This window comes from Nesoenas mayeri (assembly GCF_963082525.1).
Source record: "Nesoenas mayeri genome assembly, chromosome: 1".
Taxonomy (NCBI): domain Eukaryota; kingdom Metazoa; phylum Chordata; class Aves; order Columbiformes; family Columbidae; genus Nesoenas; species Nesoenas mayeri.
In genome coordinates, this window is record NC_137541.1 from 156,960,634 (window position 1) to 156,982,727 (window position 22,094).

The 22,094-nt window shown below is 38.0% G+C and overlaps 2 protein-coding genes across 4 annotated transcripts in view; one reads left to right on the forward strand and one right to left on the reverse strand.

Annotated features, from left to right (window-relative positions):
* FGF14 (fibroblast growth factor 14) overlaps positions 1 to 12,788 on the forward strand; it is a gene marked incomplete at both ends in the record, with an annotated part of 400,299 nt that extends 387,511 nt beyond the window's left edge. For all 3 annotated transcript variants that reach the window (XM_080358815.1, XM_080358817.1, XM_080358816.1), the window contains 2 exons: positions 8,695 to 8,893; positions 12,652 to 12,788. In XM_080358815.1, the coding sequence (XP_080214941.1) occupies positions 8,695 to 8,893; positions 12,652 to 12,788 (336 nt within the window). The remainder of the gene's footprint in view (positions 1 to 8,694; positions 8,894 to 12,651) is intronic.
* A 7,865-nt stretch (positions 12,789 to 20,653) lies between these two features.
* Positions 20,654 to 22,094, reverse strand: part of ITGBL1 (integrin subunit beta like 1) — a gene marked incomplete at both ends in the record, with an annotated part of 138,613 nt that continues 137,172 nt past the window's right edge. Inside the window, one exon of the mRNA XM_080363753.1 lies at positions 20,654 to 20,745. Coding sequence (XP_080219879.1) covers positions 20,654 to 20,745 — 92 coding nt within the window. The remainder of the gene's footprint in view (positions 20,746 to 22,094) is intronic.

Below are 22,094 nucleotides of genomic sequence, written 5' to 3' on the forward strand. Positions count from 1 at the left end.
GAGTACTCTGTATTTCTCCTGCATTATTCATCTAGGGACGGAACAGTGGATTGATGGGCCATGGGATGATAATTTCTTCCCCAGACCATCGCGGTTTGTTTCTACAGTTCTGTTGTTAAATCCTTCCTTTCAGTCACTTAATTTAGTGCTGTCCCATTTTTCCCTGGGCACTGTGTTTTTCTAGCTGAGAACCTGGTGCTGTCTACAAGCTGATGAATTATGGCTGTTCTGAGTTGAACCAACCAGGAAAGACAAGCTGGTTTACTCACATTCTTCTCCAAAATGTCCCATAACAGTAGCAGAAGAAAATATTCCCTACAATGCACACAATTTCTGTTAGTCACATCTTGGGATATATGCCCTTCCTACTGATACTGGTTTCTTTATTCCCAGATGATGTACAGGAGATAAAAGATGCCTTTCTGTGTTGATACAACATGGAGTTATAGTTGATGTTTAAGCTGAAGCTTGAAAGCAGATTTTTTTACTGCAAATTTAGATCTTAAGGAAAGCTGGGTGCTGAGGATTAGGTGGGGAGGAGATTGTGTTTTTGGAGAAAAAATATCTCATTTCACTGGTGCAAGGATTTTGGCTGCATTTCCTTTAAAGCCAAGGATGTACTCAACGCAAAAAATACACATTTCTGTGAAAGTTCGGAGCTGGACTGAAGCAGAAAAATAACCTCACCTTCCTTTATATGTCTGGGGATAAAGGAGGATATTATACTTGACCACATGCTGTAACATACAATGGCTGTCCATGGGCTGCAGCCCATTCTAAACCCATAGTTACCAATTTGGCTTATTACTAATGTTTCCAAAATTAATTTTCCTTCTTTTATTTGGGTGAGGCAACACTTTTTAGCAGGTCTTCTCTTGAACTTTTGTTGAAGTATTCTGGTTTTGGCACACAAATGCCATGAAGACAGTATTAAAAATGAGTAACCTTTTCCAGACTGCTGCCCCAGTTGAATTTAAACACCGTTAACTCACTACTAATGGGAGAGTCATGATTGGGATCTGTATGGTGGACTTCATTTCAAAAACATGAGTGCACTTTTAGAATGAAACTGTACAACCTTAAGCAACATATATCAGAAACACTTATATGAAGGAATTTTTTTTCTATTTCAGCCATGTCCCACTGAATTGATGACTCTGAATTGTAGGTATCCATCAAAAGAACATAAATACCTGAGCACTGCTTGTGATATAATATAAACTTCTATGTGTATGAGGAGAGAGATATCTAAGACTTCTCCTGGCTAGTGTTAATAAGTAGCAATTTGGGCTCATTCATGGAGTTATTACCAAAATTATTATTTTATCTGACATCATTGTTTAGTCTTGCTAATGGGAAGTTTATGGAAGTGGTGAACATTTGCTCTGCCTTCCATACAAAATATTATTGCCTTTAATCAATTATAGTCTAACATGAGCATAGCTGCTAGCTGTAAGCAAAGCAACCTTTCTGTTATGAAACAAGGAAGTTTTTGTAATCCAAGCTGGTTTATTTTCTGTTTCAATCTGGGCAGAAAATGAAGCCAAATTCAGGCTGTGATCAATACCATCTTAAATACACAGAAATCTGTTCAAGTTATTTTTTGTTAGTTTATCTTTGTGTGTGCTGTGTGACTTTTATTTATGACCTGTTTAGGTGCTCTTGAATGTACATGAATAAAATAATTGCTACATTATTAATGTTTCCTGTCATGTCCCTGCTAATTAAAATCACAGTTGAGTAAGTGCTAATACTTGCAAAAGCATTGATTTAGATTTACTTTTGCCTAAATTTAGTCAAAATTCGTGTATTGTTCCTTTAGAAGCAGTGACATTCACTGAGACAGCAGTTATAGCTAAAAGTTTTGCTTTCACGTGTTGGCATCCTTACTGCACTCTCAGTGATTCTTTATCTGGCAAGAATCATGTCTGTTTTTTACCTGCATGATCCCAAGGTCTATTTTTGTTTTTAAAGTCCATTTGCTTAGGAATCTTCCAGAGAACATAAGTAATGGCTATTCCCTGACTGTTGTAATCTATTCAGAAAATTTTCTGTCTGAAGACTGTGGAAAGTGTGTGAACGGACTTCTAAGCATTTTCTGCTTTCATGAGGTGTCTGTAGGATTGGCAGGTTCAGCTATTCCTGCTTTTTATTTTGAAGCTTTGTTAGTAAAGTCATTGCAAGATTTGCAGTATGGCAGCCTCAGCCTCCTTTTCCTTGGTATCTTACTTGGCTGATTTGCATGCAGAAAATCCTGCCAACACTGCTTGTTCTTGTTTTTATGTTTAAAAACTGTGTTTGTATTAGGGGTCTTTTATGCCCAGGTCAGCTAAAGGTTTTCTGAATTTACAAGGAATGTAATATCAATTTATCTTTTAATCCATAAGTACCTAAGGATGTGTTGCTGGGTTTTCTGCCATTTGAAGAGGAACTCTTGAACGAGATCATTCTGAACTGTAGCATTTTGGCCAGCTTAAGAGTTGAGAAAAAATAGTGCTAGGGATGAGAAATCTTCAGTAACTCGTGTTTTACACCAGCATTTGTCAAACATACATTACAGGTGTACTGTAAGAGGGGAGTCTAACTCGCCTAATTCAATGTGCAGCAAGTTAGAGGAATATCAACTTAGGTATTTTCCAGTTCTCATGTGCAGGTGAAGCCGCCAGCTCTTACATGTCTTGCTCCATAAATATGTTATGTTGTGGCCTTTTGCCCTTCTAGAACACTGCAGCTGTTTTCTGGGGTCTCATCATCTCACACCTCGAGTACTCCGGCATCCCCACTTCCTGCACCAGGAAATATGGTGCCACCCCCACGATCTCCGTTTGGAAGTCTGCTAAAAAGTTTTTCTCAGCTTCATTATTTTAACTGTATTTCTCTCCTCATTAAGCGTGGACTGCTTCTCGTCAAGTCTAAGACCTTTCTTCATGAGTCATTCTCAACCTTTCTATCCACTGTTAAAATGTCACTTACTTCTTTTGATGCCTGTGTCACTAGCCTTTGACCCCCAAAATACCTTTGTGCTGATTCTGCTGCTTTTCTCACTCTGTATAAGTTTCCCACAAGCCTCCAAAGAGCTAGTGCTGTCCTTTCTCTTTAAAACTCCTTTGTCATCATTTCTACAAAAAATGCTGGATAACCAGCTACTAGCATAGCTTGGGTGTTTTGGGTTTTTTTTATACCCTATATCAGTCGCTATTTGGATTGACAGGTATTCACATCAGACAGACTCCACTTGGCCTGTACTTTCAAAGCACTGAGGTTCTGCTCCATGACCTGGACTTGTAAGCACAAATACTAAATATAATTAAATAAATAATTTCGGGTTTTCAACTGATCTTGAGTTCTGAAAAGGATCAGTAATAAGGTTTTGGGTTTTTTTACTGTGCTAGATTAGACTGGCCATTCCTTGCCTGGCAATCTCTTTGAGTTTGTCCTGTGGTTGTGTTTTCTGCCTTGTACCAAGGAGAAGATGCAGCTAGTTGAGCCTGCAGCTGCACTTTTCCTGCCCGGTGTGATGAACGAGTCTCCTTGTGCCCATGAATCCGCTGACTCCTTAGATGCTGTTGGCTACAATTCAAGAGGCTGACTGCAAGCTGTACCACTTCTGTAAACTGTAACTAGAACACTACACTTCTTTCCTATATTTCAGGATAAAAAGCAAATTTATAGAGACTTGAAGGGTCAGGAATAGGTAGGCAAATTTTTTAGGAGCGGTTGTCCTTGGCACTGCCCGCTTTGATGATGGTGGTGGAGCTGTGGACCTACGCTGTCCCTCCTGGTGTGAAGTGGAAGGTTAATTCTTGTTCAAACCTGACAGTTTGTCATTGGTTGACATACTGGACAGAGTTATAGTGTAAAATTGCAGTATTTAAACAGTATCTAGAAGCTACATGGCTAGCTGTGTTGTCATGCTAGGGTTTACTTTGTGCAGGGTGTTTCAAAAACATGGACCCAATATGTTACAATTACACAAAAATTTGCAAACAGTTTAATGAGTTATCACATTTTAGTAACCTTTTTATAAATTCTCTGTGTTTCCTCCACCTGCTGTATGGGCAACATCAAGACTGATAACTGATAGTTCATGGTTGCAGAGATATTGTGATTGCAGACTGGGTCCATCTTTTTGAAACAGCCTGCAACTCTTTGGTTCACAGCATTGGTGTCTTGTCCATAGCGGAATAACTCTTTCTGAGTGCTTTAACAGGAAAACTCCATGCTTTGTGGGGATTATTTTAAGTGAAAGACCATGGCTACAAATGGATATGTGCAACTTCACTAAAGCAAGCTAAATTGAACAGGCTAAATTGTGAAAACCCAGCCATTGGAAGTTACACTGATATTAAAATATTTTCATTTACTCAACACTCGTGGGACAGTGAAGTTTGCTGTACTTTGGTTTTGAACTACAGCTGTTTGCTACTATGCCATATTACTGATCACCCTGTTTCCCCGTAAATAAGACCTACCCCAAAAATAAGCTCTAGCATGATTTTTCAGGATTTTTGAGGATGCTCAAAATATGAGCCATACTACAAAAATGAGCCCTAGTTACATTTCATAAAAAAGTCAATTTAAATAGTGTCCAGGCAGCTATACATGTAAAAAAGGAAGCATCTTTGGAGCAAAAATTAATATAAAACCTTGTCTTATTTTCAGGGAAACAGGAGCATGGAGGCTTAGCTTCGTCATGTCAGATTTCAGCCTCTGATTGACAGAAAGGTGTTACTTGGTAGGGAATTCATCTCAGTTGTCATCCAAATTGCTTTCCAGCAATCCCTATATCTCCATGTTGACAACACAGGTAACCTGAGCTCCTTGATTCAGGCACTCTGAAGTCTGAGAGTGGATAATGGCTCTTTTTTTCTTTATTTTGTGTGTGCTTTGTTCTTAAACGAAAGTAGATTCTGACACCACTACATGACTCGATGAGCTAAGGCTCCGCTATAATAATACTACAACGTTGAGTTTTGGCAACCCTGGTGAGGACCCCAAAACTAAGAACTCCTCATTGACAGAGGCTGAACCACAACCTGCGTGTTGTGATACTTATTAATGCTAGAGCAACCAGGAGAATTAAAACATCTCCAAACAGGACTCACATCAAGCAAAAGCTTGATGGGAAGCTGGCAAAAATATCCAAGTGAAAATTCTTCTCAGCAAGGTGCAATTTAATATACCTTTCACTTCTCTAGGAACCAGGAAGCTGTATCAGATTGCAGTTCACAGCCAAAACCCACTCCTGGGGTTTTGGAAATTGTCAGCTAGCACATCCTTTATTTTTCAAATGTTGCTTTGACAGGAGAAAGCCACCTTTTATATAAGACTACGGGTTAAATCTGGGCATTGACCTTGGAAGAGAAATTCTGAGCACAGGTTCTTGTTTGTAAGTTATGTGTGCTTTTGCAACTTATTAATTCACTTCCTAATACAAAATGTAAAATTCGTACTGGAATCACACCCCAAAAAGTCATTCTTACAGGGAAGATCTAAATGATTCATGTCAGCCAGATGCAGATTTGTGTTCCTTCAGATCAGATACAGACAGGCAGGTAGCCTAGGGGAGTCCCCTCGCCACTGAGTTTCTCTTCTAAAATGCCGTTTTACTGCATTTCCCTTCAGCAATGGATTTGAATAGAGTCAGCTGTGGCTGTTTTGTTGGTTTTGTTTTTTAAAGTTGGTCCTGTTAGCACATTAGTAATTTTCTGTGAGTTCTTACTGGGTTGAGCCTTAGGTGTACAGATCTAGATTTGACCAAGGTACATGCAAAACCAGCATTTTAGGTGTCACGGCTGATTTACTGAAGAAAATATAGATGCTTACAACTTTTCAGCTAGCTGAGATGGTGTCTGAAGCAAGGCCTTGGATGTCACTCATAACTTAGAAGTATTCACTTTCCACCTGAGCCCCAGGAAAGGTGCCCATTTCAGAAGTCTCTTTCTGAGTGATTCTTTCCTTAGATAAACTGGTGGTTGCGGTTCAGCATAGTCATCATCAGGTGCATAATTTTCATTCATTAATACTTTCCACATCAGGGGATCTATTACCCTGCTTTAATGTAACATATGTGACTTTTGACTGAGAGTTTATCCCAGGTAGAACTGCATCCTAGTATACTGAGTGAATGCAAAGCTCTCCAAAGCTGTTACGCTTCACAGACATCTGGAGTAGGACAGCTGCAGTACTTTTGGGCAGAATACAGTATTCAGGTTTTGCTCTTCCTCATATTCCCCCCCAAAAAATTAGCAGACTATTACTGTGCTTGTCATAACTAAGAAGTAGTAATGACACCAGTTTATCCAGTCTATCCATCCGCATCCAAGAGTAGCCAAGTAATTATGTTGACATCATCCATTTTTTTTGAGTTGGTATAGTAAATACCTACAGATTCATATGCTTTGCACTGTCAGAAACACCACTTTACGTACCAAAGAAATGAGGGAGGAAAGAGCCAGGTCCGATTCAGGGCGCGGGGGGGCTATGATTTAAAGGAGTCTCGTTTCAGTGTCCTAATGGATATTGTTTGTGAAAACACACAAATAGCATTTACAGGGAGCCAATCCTCTCTAGTACGGAGGAGCATGGAATGACAAACTGCTTTTGTTTATAGCAAAACGTGAGTCTTGGCTAAGAAGTAGTGTTTATGGTAATTGAGCTTTACAAGGAAGTACAACTCAGTGGGGAACACAGGGGACAGGATTTGCCGTGAAGCAGGTAATGAGAAGAGCTGTGCAGGCACTTCCTGATGAGCATCTGCTGCTCCAACAGCCAAGGAACATGATTCGCATGCAAACGCTTGCGCAAGGCTTTAGCAGGCATTCCCTCCAGTGTGCCACCCACCTTCTGGTGTCATTTGGAGTCTCCTTGAGCCCTTCTGTGATTTGAAATCAGTGGAGGAGAAAAGAGAGTAACACAAACACCACATGTGTTAAAGCCTTGGAGGAGAGACAGAAAAAGCCCCGTGGCAAAGGAGAAGGTGCAGTTAAGGTGTTTCCCATCGTTAGCTTTTGATGCCTCCAGTACAGACTCTGTATGCATTTCTGCATGTGTATATAATAAATACAGCTGTGCACATAGATGGTGAAGAAATAGTAGTGCATACAGATGGCCATCACACACATCAGGGAATATTTTTTGCATCCTGTAAATGAGTGTGACCTATAGGCACTAAGTGTAGTTGCTCACACAAAGCAACCTGGTTTAGGGCAGGTTCACCAGTTATTTCCCAGCTGCTGCAGTAAGAGCTTTTAGTCTGTGGTTGGATAAAACACATTATTTCTTTTTATTTGAGCTTAAATGCTGTTCCATAATTTAGAAAGTTAATAGCACTCATTAAGACAGCTTTGCTGACAGGTGGTAACTTAAGCTATGTCAATACAAATACTGTGCATCCCATAAACTCAGGAGAACTTGGTTGTGCACTGCATGACATTGAGCACAGATTCAGACAAGGACCTCATCTGTGCTTTGTGGCACAGTGAACTGTCTCTTTAAGTGCTTTGATTTCCAGAAAGAAAAACTGTGATGGAAAAAAATGTGATTTTTTTGCAATATATAGACAGCTGGGGATGGCATAGAGACCCTGAAAATACATGACCTGCTGAGTGTTGACTCAGGACTACATGGGACCAGGAGAAAAAAATAACTAAATAAATAAATACTGTGAATGGAGAAATGAAATTTCAAGATTATTACTTCTTGGGCAAGATAACTGAAAGAGCTATAAATATAAAAAAAAGAAAGGGGGATTCAGGGCTGAGTACTTTGTGCTCCGAAAGCTTATCAAGTCACCTCCTATTTTCCCACATCTACATTCTCCTTTCATGATGGGACGGTCTTCCACAGGTTTCAGCAGATGGGTCCAAGGACTGAAAAATCACATTCACACACAATCTCATTTTCTTGTGATATTTTAAATGTGATTTTATTTGCTTGTTAACTTTCTGGGTTTTTTTCAAAGGATTTTGGTAAAATCTATCTCAATATATGTACACAACATTTATTTTCTTATTGTTAGTTGTGCTATTTTTTAAAAAATGTAATTTGGCTGCTTGATTGCAGGAGTTTAGGACAACTGCTCTGTTACTGAATGTGACTACTGAAAGCATTCCACTTTTGGGATGAATGCTGAGAATATTAATAGAAATTATTTTTGTTGATATAGAAATTTGTACATTAAAATAGTGTCTTCTTATGTTGTTTTAGGTCATGTATATTATAGGAAATGATATATATTTTGATATTAGTAGCAGCGTTTTTTAAACATCAAATATTAGTTATTATAAACCATAGAGGGAATTTGTTGCATTCAGTATGTTAAAATGCAAGACCTGTTTTCTCATGAATACTATCTTAGCACAGACTTTCTTAATCTGTACAAGGGTATCCTATTAGAAAAATAAGCACAAGAATAATTATGCCTGTATTTTAAATAATGTTTTTATGCCTGTGTTGCTTCCTCTCTACTTCGAAAATATACAGTCACTGTTGCACAGATGGGAAAACAAGAGACATCCATAAGAGGTGAAATAACTTCACCTGGAGGTCTTCTAGAGGAAGATAGATCACTTGGTTTCAAAGCAGAACCTTATTATAAGTCATATATTAAACTTATCAAGAGGTATTTGTAAGATAACCAAACAGAAGACACACTTCAGAGATATTATTTAACATTTACCTTTCCTTCCACAGGAACTTTTTACACCGGAGTGCAAATTCAAGGAGTCTGTTTTTGAAAATTATTATGTAATCTACTCATCCATGCTCTACAGACAACAGGAGTCCGGGAGAGCCTGGTTCTTGGGGCTGAACAAAGAAGGGCAGGTCATGAAAGGAAACAGAGTGAAGAAAACAAAACCAGCAGCTCATTTTCTACCCAAGCCATTAGAAGGTGAGGTTCAGTCCATCACTGGCAGATCCTCCTATAAATCTGACAAGAAGAAGAGGGAATGGTTTCTAAAATACCCTTTGCGAATGTGCGTGCCCTGCACAGAGGCCATTCCAAATGACAGTCCCCAGGATTCATGGAGCAGTTCCATGCTTCGGCATAGTAATGCTAGAAAGGTCATACGTTAAAACATTTTTTTTTCCAGGAATTAAGAGGTCATTTTTTAAGAAAATAAATACTTTGTGGAAGTGCATTGGGCTGGTTTTAAAATATTGTCTCGGTAGGGACAAAAGCTGTTGTGAGTCTTGCAGTGAGAAAACAGTCCTTTCATTAAGCAAAATGAAATAATGGATACTGTAGGATAATTGGGAGTTATAAAGGGAATGGATGAAATGTCAGCATTTCAAAGTAAAAGCTTTCTAATACAAAACACAAAGGTCTCCTTGTAAATAATCATACTGTATCACTTAGACAGTTGATGTAATTCACAGAACTTGTGTAAGTTGGCCTTTAAACCAAGACAGAAGCAAATAAAACTCATACTAACCTTGTACACTAAAATGATGTCACATGTTCTCTGAAAAATACATTCACTTATATATCAGAACTTTTTATTTTCCCTATGTATTCTGCAGGCCTTTATAAACCTATCCTGCTTTTTGATTCTTGTCCTAATGGCATTCCAAGTTTCACTGATATTATTGCTATACACAGCCTCAGTCATTCTGAAAATTATATTGTTACTTAACATATGAAAACACGTATCTGAGCAATGCTTTAGTTAGCAGGCCCATTTCTTCTAACATTTTAACTTGAAGTTTTTGACTAAAGGATCAGTTTTTTTAAATGTTTCAGGGTTTCACCATAAGGAAAGCATCTATATAATCCTGTGTTTTAACTTCATGTTTGAACTCAGGTTGATGCCTTTGTGCTTTCATCATCTTTCAAAAGCTTACAGTATTTTCATCAGCTGTCAACAATGTTGATATTTTATATGTCAATCTCTTCATATTGAATTATAAGAAATGTGGGGAGGGAAAGCCGGTGCATTTTTAAAAGCAACAACAATTCATATGGATTAGGAAAGAAGTTACTGTTTTTATTAATGTTTGGATGGTCAGACTCTATCAAAATGGCTTTGGCAAGGCTTAGAAATAACTTGCTTTACATTGCCCATGTGAGTCATCAAATGTGAGGGCTCTGCTATATAATCACTTACTTTATAGTTTGATCTCATGCTGTTTGACTTAATATTTCTGTAGGTCATGGTGTTATTTAATCAAGCTCTTTTAATTAATCAGCAAAAGTGTCCTAAACACAGTTATAGGGGCATTCTGAAACACAGATCATCACCAGCCTTATGTACTGTAGGGAAGATGATCAATTCGGATACAAGGGTGTCATGTGGGATAGTGCTAAGATTTTGACACTGTCCCATATGACATCCTTGTCTCTAAATTGGAGAGTGATGGATTTGACAGATGGACCAGCAGGTAGATAAGGAATTGGCCAGATGGTCACACTCATAGAGTTGCAGTCAATGGCTCAATTTCCAAGGGGAGACCAGTGACCGGTATTGGGACCGGTGCTGTTTAGTATCTGTATCAGCGACATGGACAGTGGGACCGAGTGCACACTCAGCAAGTTTGCCAATTACATGAAACTGTGTGGTGTAGTCAACACTCTGGAGGGAAGGGATGTCATCCTGAGGGACCTTGACAGGTTTGAGAGGTGGGCCCATGTGAACCTCATGAAGTTCAACAAGGCCAGGTACAAGGTCCTGCACATGAGTTGGGGCAATCCCAAGCACAAATACAGGCTGGGTGGAGAATGTCTTGAGAGCAGCCCTGAGGAGAAGGACTTGGGGGTGTTGGTTGATGAGAAGCTTGACATGACCCAGCAATGTGCACTTGCAGCCCAGAAAGCCAAACGTAACCTAGGCTGCATCAAAAGAAGTGTGACCAGTAGGCTGAGGGAGTTGATTCTCCCCCTCTACTCCATTGTGGTGAGACCCTACCTGGAGACCTGCGTCCAGCATTTTTGCCCCAATATAAGAAGGACATGTACCTGTTGGTACGAGTCCAGAGGAAGACCATGAAGATGATCAGAGAGCTGGAACGCCTCTCCTATGAAGACAGGCTGAGAGAGTTGGGCTTGTTCAGCCTGGAGAAGAGAAGGCTCCAGGGAGACCTTATAGCAGCCTTCCACTACCTAAAGGAGACCTACAAGAAAGCTGGAGAGGGACTTTTTACAAGGGCATGTAGTGATAGGACAAGGTGTAATGGCTTTAAACTGAAAAAAGGTTAGATTTAGATTAGCTAGAAGAAATTCTTCACCATGAGAGTGGTGAGGCACTGAAACAGGCTGCCCAGAGAAGTTGTGGATATTCCATCTCTGGAATTGTTTAAGGCCAGACTGAACAGAGCTTTGAGTAACCTGGTCTAGTGAAAGGTGTCCCTGTCCATGGCAGAGGGGTTGGAACTGGATGATCTTTAAGGTTTCTACCAACCCAAACCATCGTATGATTCTATAAACTTCAGACTTTCAGAAGCCATAAAAGGATTTAGATTATATCACTGAAAATATTAGAACAAGTATTTGATTAGCTAATGATGCTATCGGGCCCTTCGTATTTATTATGAAACTTCACACTATTGAAGATTAAGGTCAGTACTTTGATGCTTCTGCCTCCTACTCTAATTAGCCAAGGGATGAAGGGATTGTGCTCTCTATGGCAGCACACAGCCAGTCCTGAAATCATAGTGTGATGATTAATTCCTTTGACTGCTTTGACATCTCTTTTAATGTTGCTCTGATATAAATAAATGCTACTGCAGATAGGTTTAAGTGGAAATATTACCTGATTCGGTGACATGGAAAATGAAATTGAATTATCCAAGAGCATTAATCATTAAGGCAGCTTAATGCTGGTGCTGGGTAATTGAACACATGTATTTTCCTCAAAGGATTTAATGTGGTTAGAAAGGGACCGATACCCAGGGGCAAACTTTGAATTCACTTGATAGTTTAATTTGGAGTTTTCTGCAATTTCACATTCAGCAGAGATCAGTGGCTACTACATATGTTTTTGAAAGGAGGAAGAAAAAACCCCAAACCTCTTGTGTACTCTCTGCAGCCATGTCCTGGGCATTTCTTCAGTACACACCTGAAGAGATAACGGCCAAGCTCCTCAGATTTGGAAGAGAGATGTGCAAACTTTCTAGAACTGGTCCCAGGTGTAGTCTTGCAACATAGGACTGAAAAAGAACTCTTAAGTCTAGACAACTGTATCATATAATCCCATTTGTTAAACACCATCTGTCTTACCTCATCATATTTTACTTCTAAAAATTGCAGAATATTTATTTAAGGGGTGTGTATATATATACACATATGTTTGTGTATATATATATATATGAACATTTCTGTGTGTCTCACGCAAAGACAGAACAGTAGATTTTCATCTCCAAGGCTTCTACAGTTTCCATTAAATAAGCATGCATACTGTTTCCTACTGTGTTTGTAAGTCAGATATGGAAGAAGTGAGAAATTTGGAGGGTCAAGCAAAGCTATCAGTCATGCGAAACAAGTGTCTGTCAAAGTAAATAGTTTCCCTCGTGCAAGACGTACATGGCTAATATTACAACATCGGTTATTGTAGAAAATTAATCCTATTTGAGATGAGCTCTTAAATGAGATACTTTCTTTAAAATGTCTCTCCTTTTTGTTTTTTTCTTTTTTTGTGTTTTTTTTCCCCTCAGTTGCCATGTATCGAGAACCATCTTTGCATGATATTGGAGAAACGGTGCCAAAGGCTGGGGTAACTCCAAGTAAAAGCACAAGTGCATCTGCAATAATGAATGGCGGCAAACCAGTTAACAAGAGTAAGACGACATAGCCAGATCGTCGCAGGTGTTATGACTTACTGAGTCCCGAGTACAGTTGAGCGATTTATCCTTGCCAGACTTCCCCTCTGCAGTGTCCGTGGAGCAGCTTGTGGCCAGTCGCAGACTTGCCTGTTGCTGTTTCTGAACTGAGTTGTTGCAAGCAGATAAATCTCAACATGTAGCTCCACCCACAATGAGAAGACACCTGGATGAACCAGCTAAACTCAGACCATGGAATGCCCTACCAGATATTGGAATGCCTTTTTAATATCTTTTCTGTGACTGTGACACTTCATGTGAATGACATACTTCACAAGTACACTTGATACCTTGCCTGCTGACAATTGCCCATAATCCCTTTTTGAGTCCAGTTTCAGCAAAATCCGTGTGTTTAAGTTCTATTTTGTAGCACACAAATAATCAAGTAATTTCTAGTTAGATGCTGTAAACCTGTGCTATTATGGATTTCTCTTCTTCCCTTTTTTATAAGGCTGCTCGCTCCACTGTCTGTGACCTTTTGCAGGGATTGTGTTTCTCTAGAACTTAAGTGTTGCCAGTGGCGTAGATTTGAAAGCAATCAGGGAATCAGGAAGCCTTCAAAATCTCTTATTACAAATTATATCTATAAAGAATAGGATTATTGTTTCTGGCTTACAATATTGATTAAATGTGAATACTCTTTAGTAACAGATACTGTGCTTCTGAGATTGGCATTATAGTGGAGGGAAGAGTGTCAAACACAACCACCAGGAAGTTTTCTGAACCAAGTGTTTGGCATCCCCCTATAGTTTCTTTTTGTGCGTGTGTTTTATACATATCACAGGCTTACTGGTAATGGTAACATTTGCCTTGCCCAGCGAGCAAGACCCACTCATTTTTGGAAAAGTGGGTCCAAAGAATTTTATAGGCCTTGTAGGCCTGAATTAAGGCTCATTTTTCATCTACTGAATCTTCATAGTTTGAAAAAAAAACACACCACCAATTTAAAAAAAAAAAAAGAAAAAAAGAAAAAAAAAGACTAGCCGGAATTGCGCTACCTAAATCCATTTCAAATATAATCCTTTCCTGTTTTTAAGGAACTGAACTTAATGCCATTGTTATTTTTGGCTGAATCCCACACCTACTTAGCAAAGCATGGGCAAGGATGTTGTTGTGTTCATTTTGCAGCACCAATGCAAAGGGTAGTTACAAATTATAGTTTAATATTTCTGGTGTTTTAAAAAAAGAAAAAAGTTTTAAAACTGGATATATTACAAAACTTTATTTTTATTTTTAGCTAAGCATGCGAAGTCCGGTCCTATGTATCTCACTGATATCCCAGTACATACCTCCACCCAGCTTCCTTGGATAATATGCCCACCAAATTGCTAGATTGAAGGTGCCTTGCCTTGATCTCTGTACACTGTACTTTCTCCTACATGAACCTAGAAGAAATCAAAAACATCATGAAATTGAAGCCTTGGATCATGTTACCAGGAACAACACCAACCCTTTGAGTTTGTCACTTGTGAACAATTAAACCAATGTTAGGAGTAGTGAGGAAGATTTAGAGAATGCCACAGAGATGCCACTGATTTGTTGCACACTTAGTCACAGGCTTTCAGAAGACTAACATCGTGGATACACTCTCTGTGCTTAAGAAGGTATTTGTTTCTCAGAAAGGGCAACAAGAACCAAACTGCACCTCAGTTTGGAAAACTGTGTGGCGAGGCTCTCTTGGCCCCTTGCTGTTACCTTGATATTCGAAGACAAAAAAGGAAATAATGCATTCCTTTTTTAGCACTGTATTTCTGGCAATTTGTTTTATCACATCTTTGTGCTGAAGTCCCTAAGAGAGACCGCTGGTTATTTCGACACCCTGTCTGGTCAGCTGAACAACTGATTCAGTCTGAATGAACTCTTCATGGTAGTTTTCCAATGTGTTCTGTTTTTATAAGCAACATTTAGTGTACTCTTTAAGGAGGTTACTGTAAAGCTGCTAAATTCTAGATTTTTTTTTTCATAGGCCAGACTTCCTTGTTTATAAGTGTAATATGAGAACAGGAAGCTAATACTTGATGTTGGGTCTTTCTAGGGAGGGAATAAGTTAAGCATGAAGCCCACTCTCCATGTAGAGAAAAAAAATACAAACCTGCTTTAATACTGTGACAAAAACACAAGGAAACTTTGACTTAGACTGTGCCCTTGCCCACAAGCACTCAATATGTGTGCATGGGGAAAATACTTTATAGAAACTTCGGTGCACCCTTCTCATCCCATCTGGTCCAGGGGGATTTGTGCACCATTCCTGAGAAAAAAAAACAAAACCAAAGCAACTCACATGGTGACTGGGGGCTTGCCCTGCATCTGGAGGACCCATGAGAGGCAGCAGCCTCAACATTGTGCTATCTGCTGGCCATAGAGGAGGTCCCAGGCCTTCCTACAATTAGAAGAGGAGCACTTCACAAAATTTTGAGTAAAATAATACAGCTGAAGGTGGCATTCTCTCTCTCACCTGAACCTCATAAGAGTTCATGAGGAGGGAGAACGTTTTCTTGTCCCATCCAGCCATCTTTTTCCCTCCTAGTGTAAGAGTCTGGGGAGAAATGGGGCTGAAGATCCGGCTGAGCCATGCAAGGAGGTTCTGGTTCATGGCCCAATGCTACATAAGTAATGTTTTCAACATTAAACTTTTTATCCCAAGTAATTACAATCTGTGAACCTGTTGGGGGGGCTATAATTAAGGCCAGATATAATTTTTGTAAGCAGTTAGTGCATATGGGAAATACAGTATTTTAAAAATTATTTTCTGTTTTTGTTTCTATGGGCTAAATCCATATGTGCATTTAATCCAATGACTAGGTGTCCTAAAAATATTTTTTCTACAATCTGTTTCAACACAGCAAAGGGGTCTTTGTGGGGTTTTTTTCTGTCTTCTGTTAATTTTGTCACTTGTCTCACTTGTTGCATGGGAAGAGGATGGCAAGGATCAACTGCATGTAGTAGGTTGTGTCTGTCAAAGAACTGTTGGTCTGTATTACTAAATTTACATACATATATGCAAAGAGGTTGTCTGCATTGTACAGTTTGTGTTTATTCTTATTTGTTGTATACACAGATTCCACATGAATAAAACATTTATATGAAGGCATACTGGAAAACAACAAAAAAAACGTTTATGTGAGAAGTAGACTGTGCAAAACACCATTGCACTGGCCACAGGATGGTGAAACTTCATGTAAATAGTTTGGCAAACTCAGTTCTCCCCTTTTACCATGCCAAAGAAAGTTTTAGCTTCTTAATATAATACCTCTCTTGCTGTTCTCCAGGATGAGACTTCACCATTTTCTTCCCTCTAAAACTAACTTTGCTGTTAAGTGAAAGCTGTTTTCAACTGTCTGTTACTACTAAAGTACTGTACAGTAAACCTGATGGAATCAATTTGTACTTACAGATTGGGTTTTTTGTACTTATATGTCCAGCTGTCCGTGAGTCTGCAGCATTCCAGATCTTTTGCATGCTTGCTTTGTGTTTCGTTCTTCTTCTAGGTTTTATCTAATCTCTGAGAGACTGTTTGCACAGCAATCCAACCTCATTTTACCATTTCATATGTTAACACTGCACATAGTAATTTTCTCTTTCCTTTCCTTTTTTTAATCTGTAGTTCAGCTACAGTTCTATTTAACGAAATCAGTCACACCTGCACAGTTTTAGAAATCCAGTTTTACGTAGATATGAACTACTTCAACGAAGCATAGTTTTGTTGTACTGCAAAACTTTTATAAATGCACAAGAATCTGTATGAGATTGCTCATGTGAAGAGCCTATAGAAAGGTGTCTATAGCTTTTAAGTGCTTTGTAATTCACATAACACAGCTTTTGCTTAATTTGCTGCATTTTTTGGCCAGTCTCCAATAATTTTTAATATACTTTCATTTTCATAAACTTTAACTTGTGTAGAGTCAGGCTGGTTCTTAACAAACCAATTATATGAATTAAAGTAATTCACTTGGACTATGGTGTATACCTGAAACAACACTAAGAACTCTTCTTCTTATATATATTGGGAAACTCTTTCTCTTGGTTTAAAACCACCATGAGCAATGAGGTATGAAAGGAGGTGGTTTGGTCCATGCATTAAAAATGTGTCTTGCCAAGCCATCTCTTTATCAGTATGAAGAAGAAATTATCCAACTCCATTCAAATGGGAATGCAAGTAAAATTAGGCTAAGTAAGGAGGTTATCTTTCTTTTAAATGCCCCTTTAGATAAATGCATATTCCATGCAATGCATTTTAAATGTCTAATAACAGGGTGTTTTTTGTGATGACTAACGCAAATGCTATGACTTATTTTTAAAGATGTTATAAAATTTTTGTCCTATTACCTAGTCACAGAAACATTCAACTTAGCTTTCTTCATCCCAGTATCATTTAGCTACAAAATAAGATGTCATTCTGTAAAGATGCAGGGGCAGTGCATCAGAAATGTCAGAGCAGCTACATGATTAAACATACTTCTACATGTTTCTAAAAGAAGAGTATGGCCAGGAAAAAAAGGATCATAAGTAAATTAATAATGTATAGAAGGATCTCAATCCACAGCTGCTTTATAGGTGATATTACAGATATATGATATACAATTGGCATAATCCTGCAAGTCTATTGTCGAAGCATTTAGCAGACTTCTGGATTTTTTTCTTTCTCTCCTAAGAAGAAAGCAAGGCTAAAGTATCTTTTGTTTATCGATCTAGCCAGTAAAAAATCCCCATTAATCCAATTTGGTTTTGCCACCTAGAACTGCCTTTTGCCACAGGCCAGGAAGCAAGTTTCTACAATCACTAGATATGGAGAATCAAGCAGGATGTTTCACTCCCTTACACCTCTTCCTGCTTTTATAGTTTACGTATCTGGAATTCCCATCACAGAGAATGAGGTGTAAAATCACAATTTATTAATACAGCTATTATTTTCACATATGTGAAATAATAACCTTATTCCTTCTGATCTCATTTTTTTTGGTGAGGAACTGAGCCACAAAACATCTGCTGGGAGTTACATCACCAGTTACTTCAGCATGAAGAGTGAGGGGAATGTTCAAGCAACATTATAAGACAGAGAAAACAAAAACTGGAAAGGGATTTGTGTATACATTATATTTTTAGAACTTTTAGTTAATGCTTTAAGGTTTGTAGTGATAGCACAATTTTGTTCAATAATTTATATCCTAATGAACCACTGAGAGCAGCAGTCTTAAGAGTATTCTAATGTTTTTCCATATGTACCTAAACAAACAACTTGGATAACACTTTTTGAAATGCTATGGCTATGTGACCCATGCAGTAGCCAAAATGTTGCAGTTGATTTTTTTTTTTAACTCTAACTAGAGATAAGAATCATCTTACAATCTTTCAGTATATAAATTTAAAATGAAAGTAAATTACAAAGTTAAATGCACCAAATATGACATTGCAACCCTCTAAAGAATCATTCTTTTGTCTGTGAATGAGTACCTGAAGTACTACAGCTGATCTACAGGATATATAAATCTGCTTATCATGCCATGAAAAGAGTCAAAAGCATCTACTGAACCTAGATAAGGGTTTTGATTAGTATTTTCTTATTACAGTACTAAATGTAAATGCAAGGAAATTAAGGAAAACTTTGTATCTTTCATTGTTTACACTCTGATTCAGCAGACAAATGTATATGCAGATAAAAACCCCAAGAACAACACATAAGATGATTCAGGTCAGCAGTATTCATAAATATAAATAAAACCAACAGTGTGTGCTCTGCAGGCACCAGGGTTGACAAAATGCATATATATCAAAATTTAAGAAAATATTCCTGTTAAGGTCTACAGAGTTTAAGGGTTATAAGTATAAAATACAAACTATAATTTGAAGATGAGTTTTACTTTGAAGATTCTTTATACTGTGTCAATACCTTTTAGAACTCTGCCTGATATTTTGTTTATCTAAAAAGGGAGCAGCTAGCAGCCTTGGGATGTATGTCTCATTACTTATCTGCATAACTTCTGTGGAAGATATGCATGGATGTTTGGTGATTACACTCCCTGAGAACACGGGTTTCACAAGCTTCATTTTGAGGGAGAAAGAATCCAGGTTAAGGAAAAACAAAAAAGTAAGAGAAAGAGAAAGCTACATAAGAATTGGGGATAATAAAAGTGATTAAATAAATTCATTCATTTCTTTTGCATTCTATTACATCTTCTGTACCACTGTATTTTCCTATTTCAAAGTTTTCCTTTCTAAAATAAAACTAATTTCTAGACTAATAATGAAAATACCTTTTTCATTGATATATAGTTCCCTTATTTCTTAGTCATGCACCTCTTCAAAAATCAGGACCTCGGCACCCAAACCACAATGTTAGAGTTTGGTATTAAAAAGAAATCTTTTCCAACCATTTAAGCAATTTCTCATTTAGCCATGGTTTCACAAAATGTAAACATTTTGAAACTAAAATGTATGTTGTTTTTTTTTTTTTGCTCTAAAGAATTCAAGGGCTGCCAAATCTACATGTATTAACAAAAAAAAAAAAATAAAAAAAATAAAGAGACATATGTAAATAAGTTAGGGAAGTCCCAATAGTTGTGCATTGTTCATAACTCAATGTGAATTTCACACTGAGCAGCATTTCACCATTGGAAAATAAAAATAAACTTTTTGTTCATACCACTGCTTTGTTTGTATTTACTATATTAAAACTTTAACTACTTTGTTGCCATTGTCTGAACATCTTTGACTGAGACCAGGCTACTGCACAGCATAGCTGATTTTTCAAGTCAGTTGACCTTCAGGCTCCCCACTTCTATAAAAGCAGTTAAATGCAATGAATATCATATGTGACGGTGCAATCTGTTCCAAAAAGTGATTTCTAATAGCATACAGAATTGTCACCCTAAAAGTTGTTAGTATAACACATTTTCATTTGCTTTACTTTAAAGAGGACTAGGCAACTGTACATACATAGAACAATACGATAACAGTACATATGAATTGCAGGATATATATTCAGAATACTTAATCATACATTTATATCTTTATTAGTTTCATTCCTTATATTCCTATAGGTTATGTATTTTAAAGTATCATACTACGTAGACTAGATAACCAAATTGCTGACACATTAACCACAGAAACTAAGTTCTCTTGTGGACAAGGGTCTGTTCAAACATTTTGGGTCTTCAGCCTATGGCTGTCAGGTAACTGGATCTCACTTATACAGATACATACAATTATTTGGCCAGATTAAAAATCATTAATGTTTCCATAAACTTCTTTACAGCTTCTCTCAGTTTACGAGCTGGTGCATAATCAGGATTTTCAGAAAGAAAAAATGACTAAATACTGTATTTGTCAAACACCGTAAAATGAATCAAATGAATGATTTGACAAATATTAAACCAGTGCTACTCCTCTACAGAAATACTGATGCGTAGTGATATAGAGAGGTGACAACCAAGTAAATAATGTTTAAAAAAAAAAAAAAAGGCTTTTCTAACACATTTTTCTATAGGTTGCTTAAGAAGCAGGCATTACAGGTATGATCTCAGTCCCACTGAATTCACCAAAAAACTCTGGAGAACTCCCACAGGGGCAGTATTATATGACTTCATCTTTCAAAGCCTGGATTGTCCCGCTCCAAAGGAATTGTTAACTTTTTTCTTTTCTTTTAGTATTGCCCCGCATTTCTTTAAGGAGCAGACCCTCCAGTGAGTGTTCTAGAGTATTTACACCCATGTACGTGTGTGTGAATGCACACCCACACCTACACTCTGAATACTTCTGAAAATAAATGTTCTAGCAGCCTAAAGAAAAACAACAACAGCAACAACAAAACCCCAAACAACTCAGTCTTTGATGTCCTTTGTTAAGGGTATTCTCTCCCCAGCCAGATTTCACAAGCGTTTCCATTCCATCCTTCCCAGCACTCACAGTTTCCACAGTTACAAACACCATTGCCTAGAACAGAATGAATAGAGGGCAATTATCATAATTGAAATGTACTACACTAAAATGTGGTTTATCAAAAGTAAAAAGCCACGCCAAAGTAGTTGTATTGTTCCTTTATTTTTCCCACCACCACCCTTTTTTTTAACTTTGGAAGGAAGCAATTACTGTACCATTGCATTAAGAAGCCACCCCAAATCCACACTTACAAAGCATTAATGGCATTCTCTCACTAATCCCACCAGCAGAATTACAAATATTGTAATTATGTCACCACTATTTGTACCTAGCTGTTAAGGCACACTGCACCTCAAGGTTCAAGGAAAAACAAGATTACTTTTAACTATTGTGCAGAAAGTAAAAGACATTAAAAGTTACAAAGAGAACAGCAATAAAAACATCGCTTTGAACGTGAAAAATTTTAAACCTAAATTATCGGAAGTGCTACACAAATAAATATCTCAGACTCTTTATTAGATGAAAACTGTGTTAGCCCTATTTTGCCGCAGTGAAACGTTAAGTACTGAGACACATATTTTAATTTTATTTCAATGTTTTTCACGACTCTTGGATGCTCAGCATGACACCTCTACAGCCTGGGTCTACAGTGTGAGCTCCTCTTCCTACTGACTTTATGAAGATCTGTGAACAGCTGCTGCAGCTGAAGATAAGGCTCCTGTTGCTTCTCTACTGGCTACTTGCCCCTGGAAAAGGACCCTTGCTAGCAGGCCTAGCTGGAAGACATCATTTACCACTGTCAGCTCCCCCACTCTCACTCTAAGCAGCTTGCAGATTTCCTCCGTAATTTCTCAGCAATAATTTTTCTAAAATAAAGGTTTGTAACAGGAAGCAGCCAGTGAGTTATTTTGGCAATTCCCACATTGCTTCTTGTCACTCGATTTGTCATGAGGGTCTGTTGGCAGCCTGCCCATTTCTAGCCACATCTGCCACCGGAACTCTCAGCCAATGTTAAGGTGAAGCCACTTTAATCACTAGCCACCACATCACAGGAAATACTGTCAGGTATTTCAACCTCCCACTGAGAATTGCCTGATTGCCACACAGCTATGTCTCTCACCTACCAAATATCATCTGACAAGTGCATTTTGGCTTAAGTGCACTATACACATAGGAAGTCCAGTAAGAGAAGAAAAGTTGAAGAAGTCTCACAATCACAGTGCTGACACTGTACATCCTTTACCAAAAAGCAGTAACTTGTAGCCTATTACAGTAAAAATTGTTGATGAATTTCATGACTGGCTTACTTATTTAAATTCATACTCATTGTTCAACTGTTGTTTTGAAACCTTAAGTTGATTATCACACTGCACAAAGAAAAAATTATAGCAGGTTTGAATAAC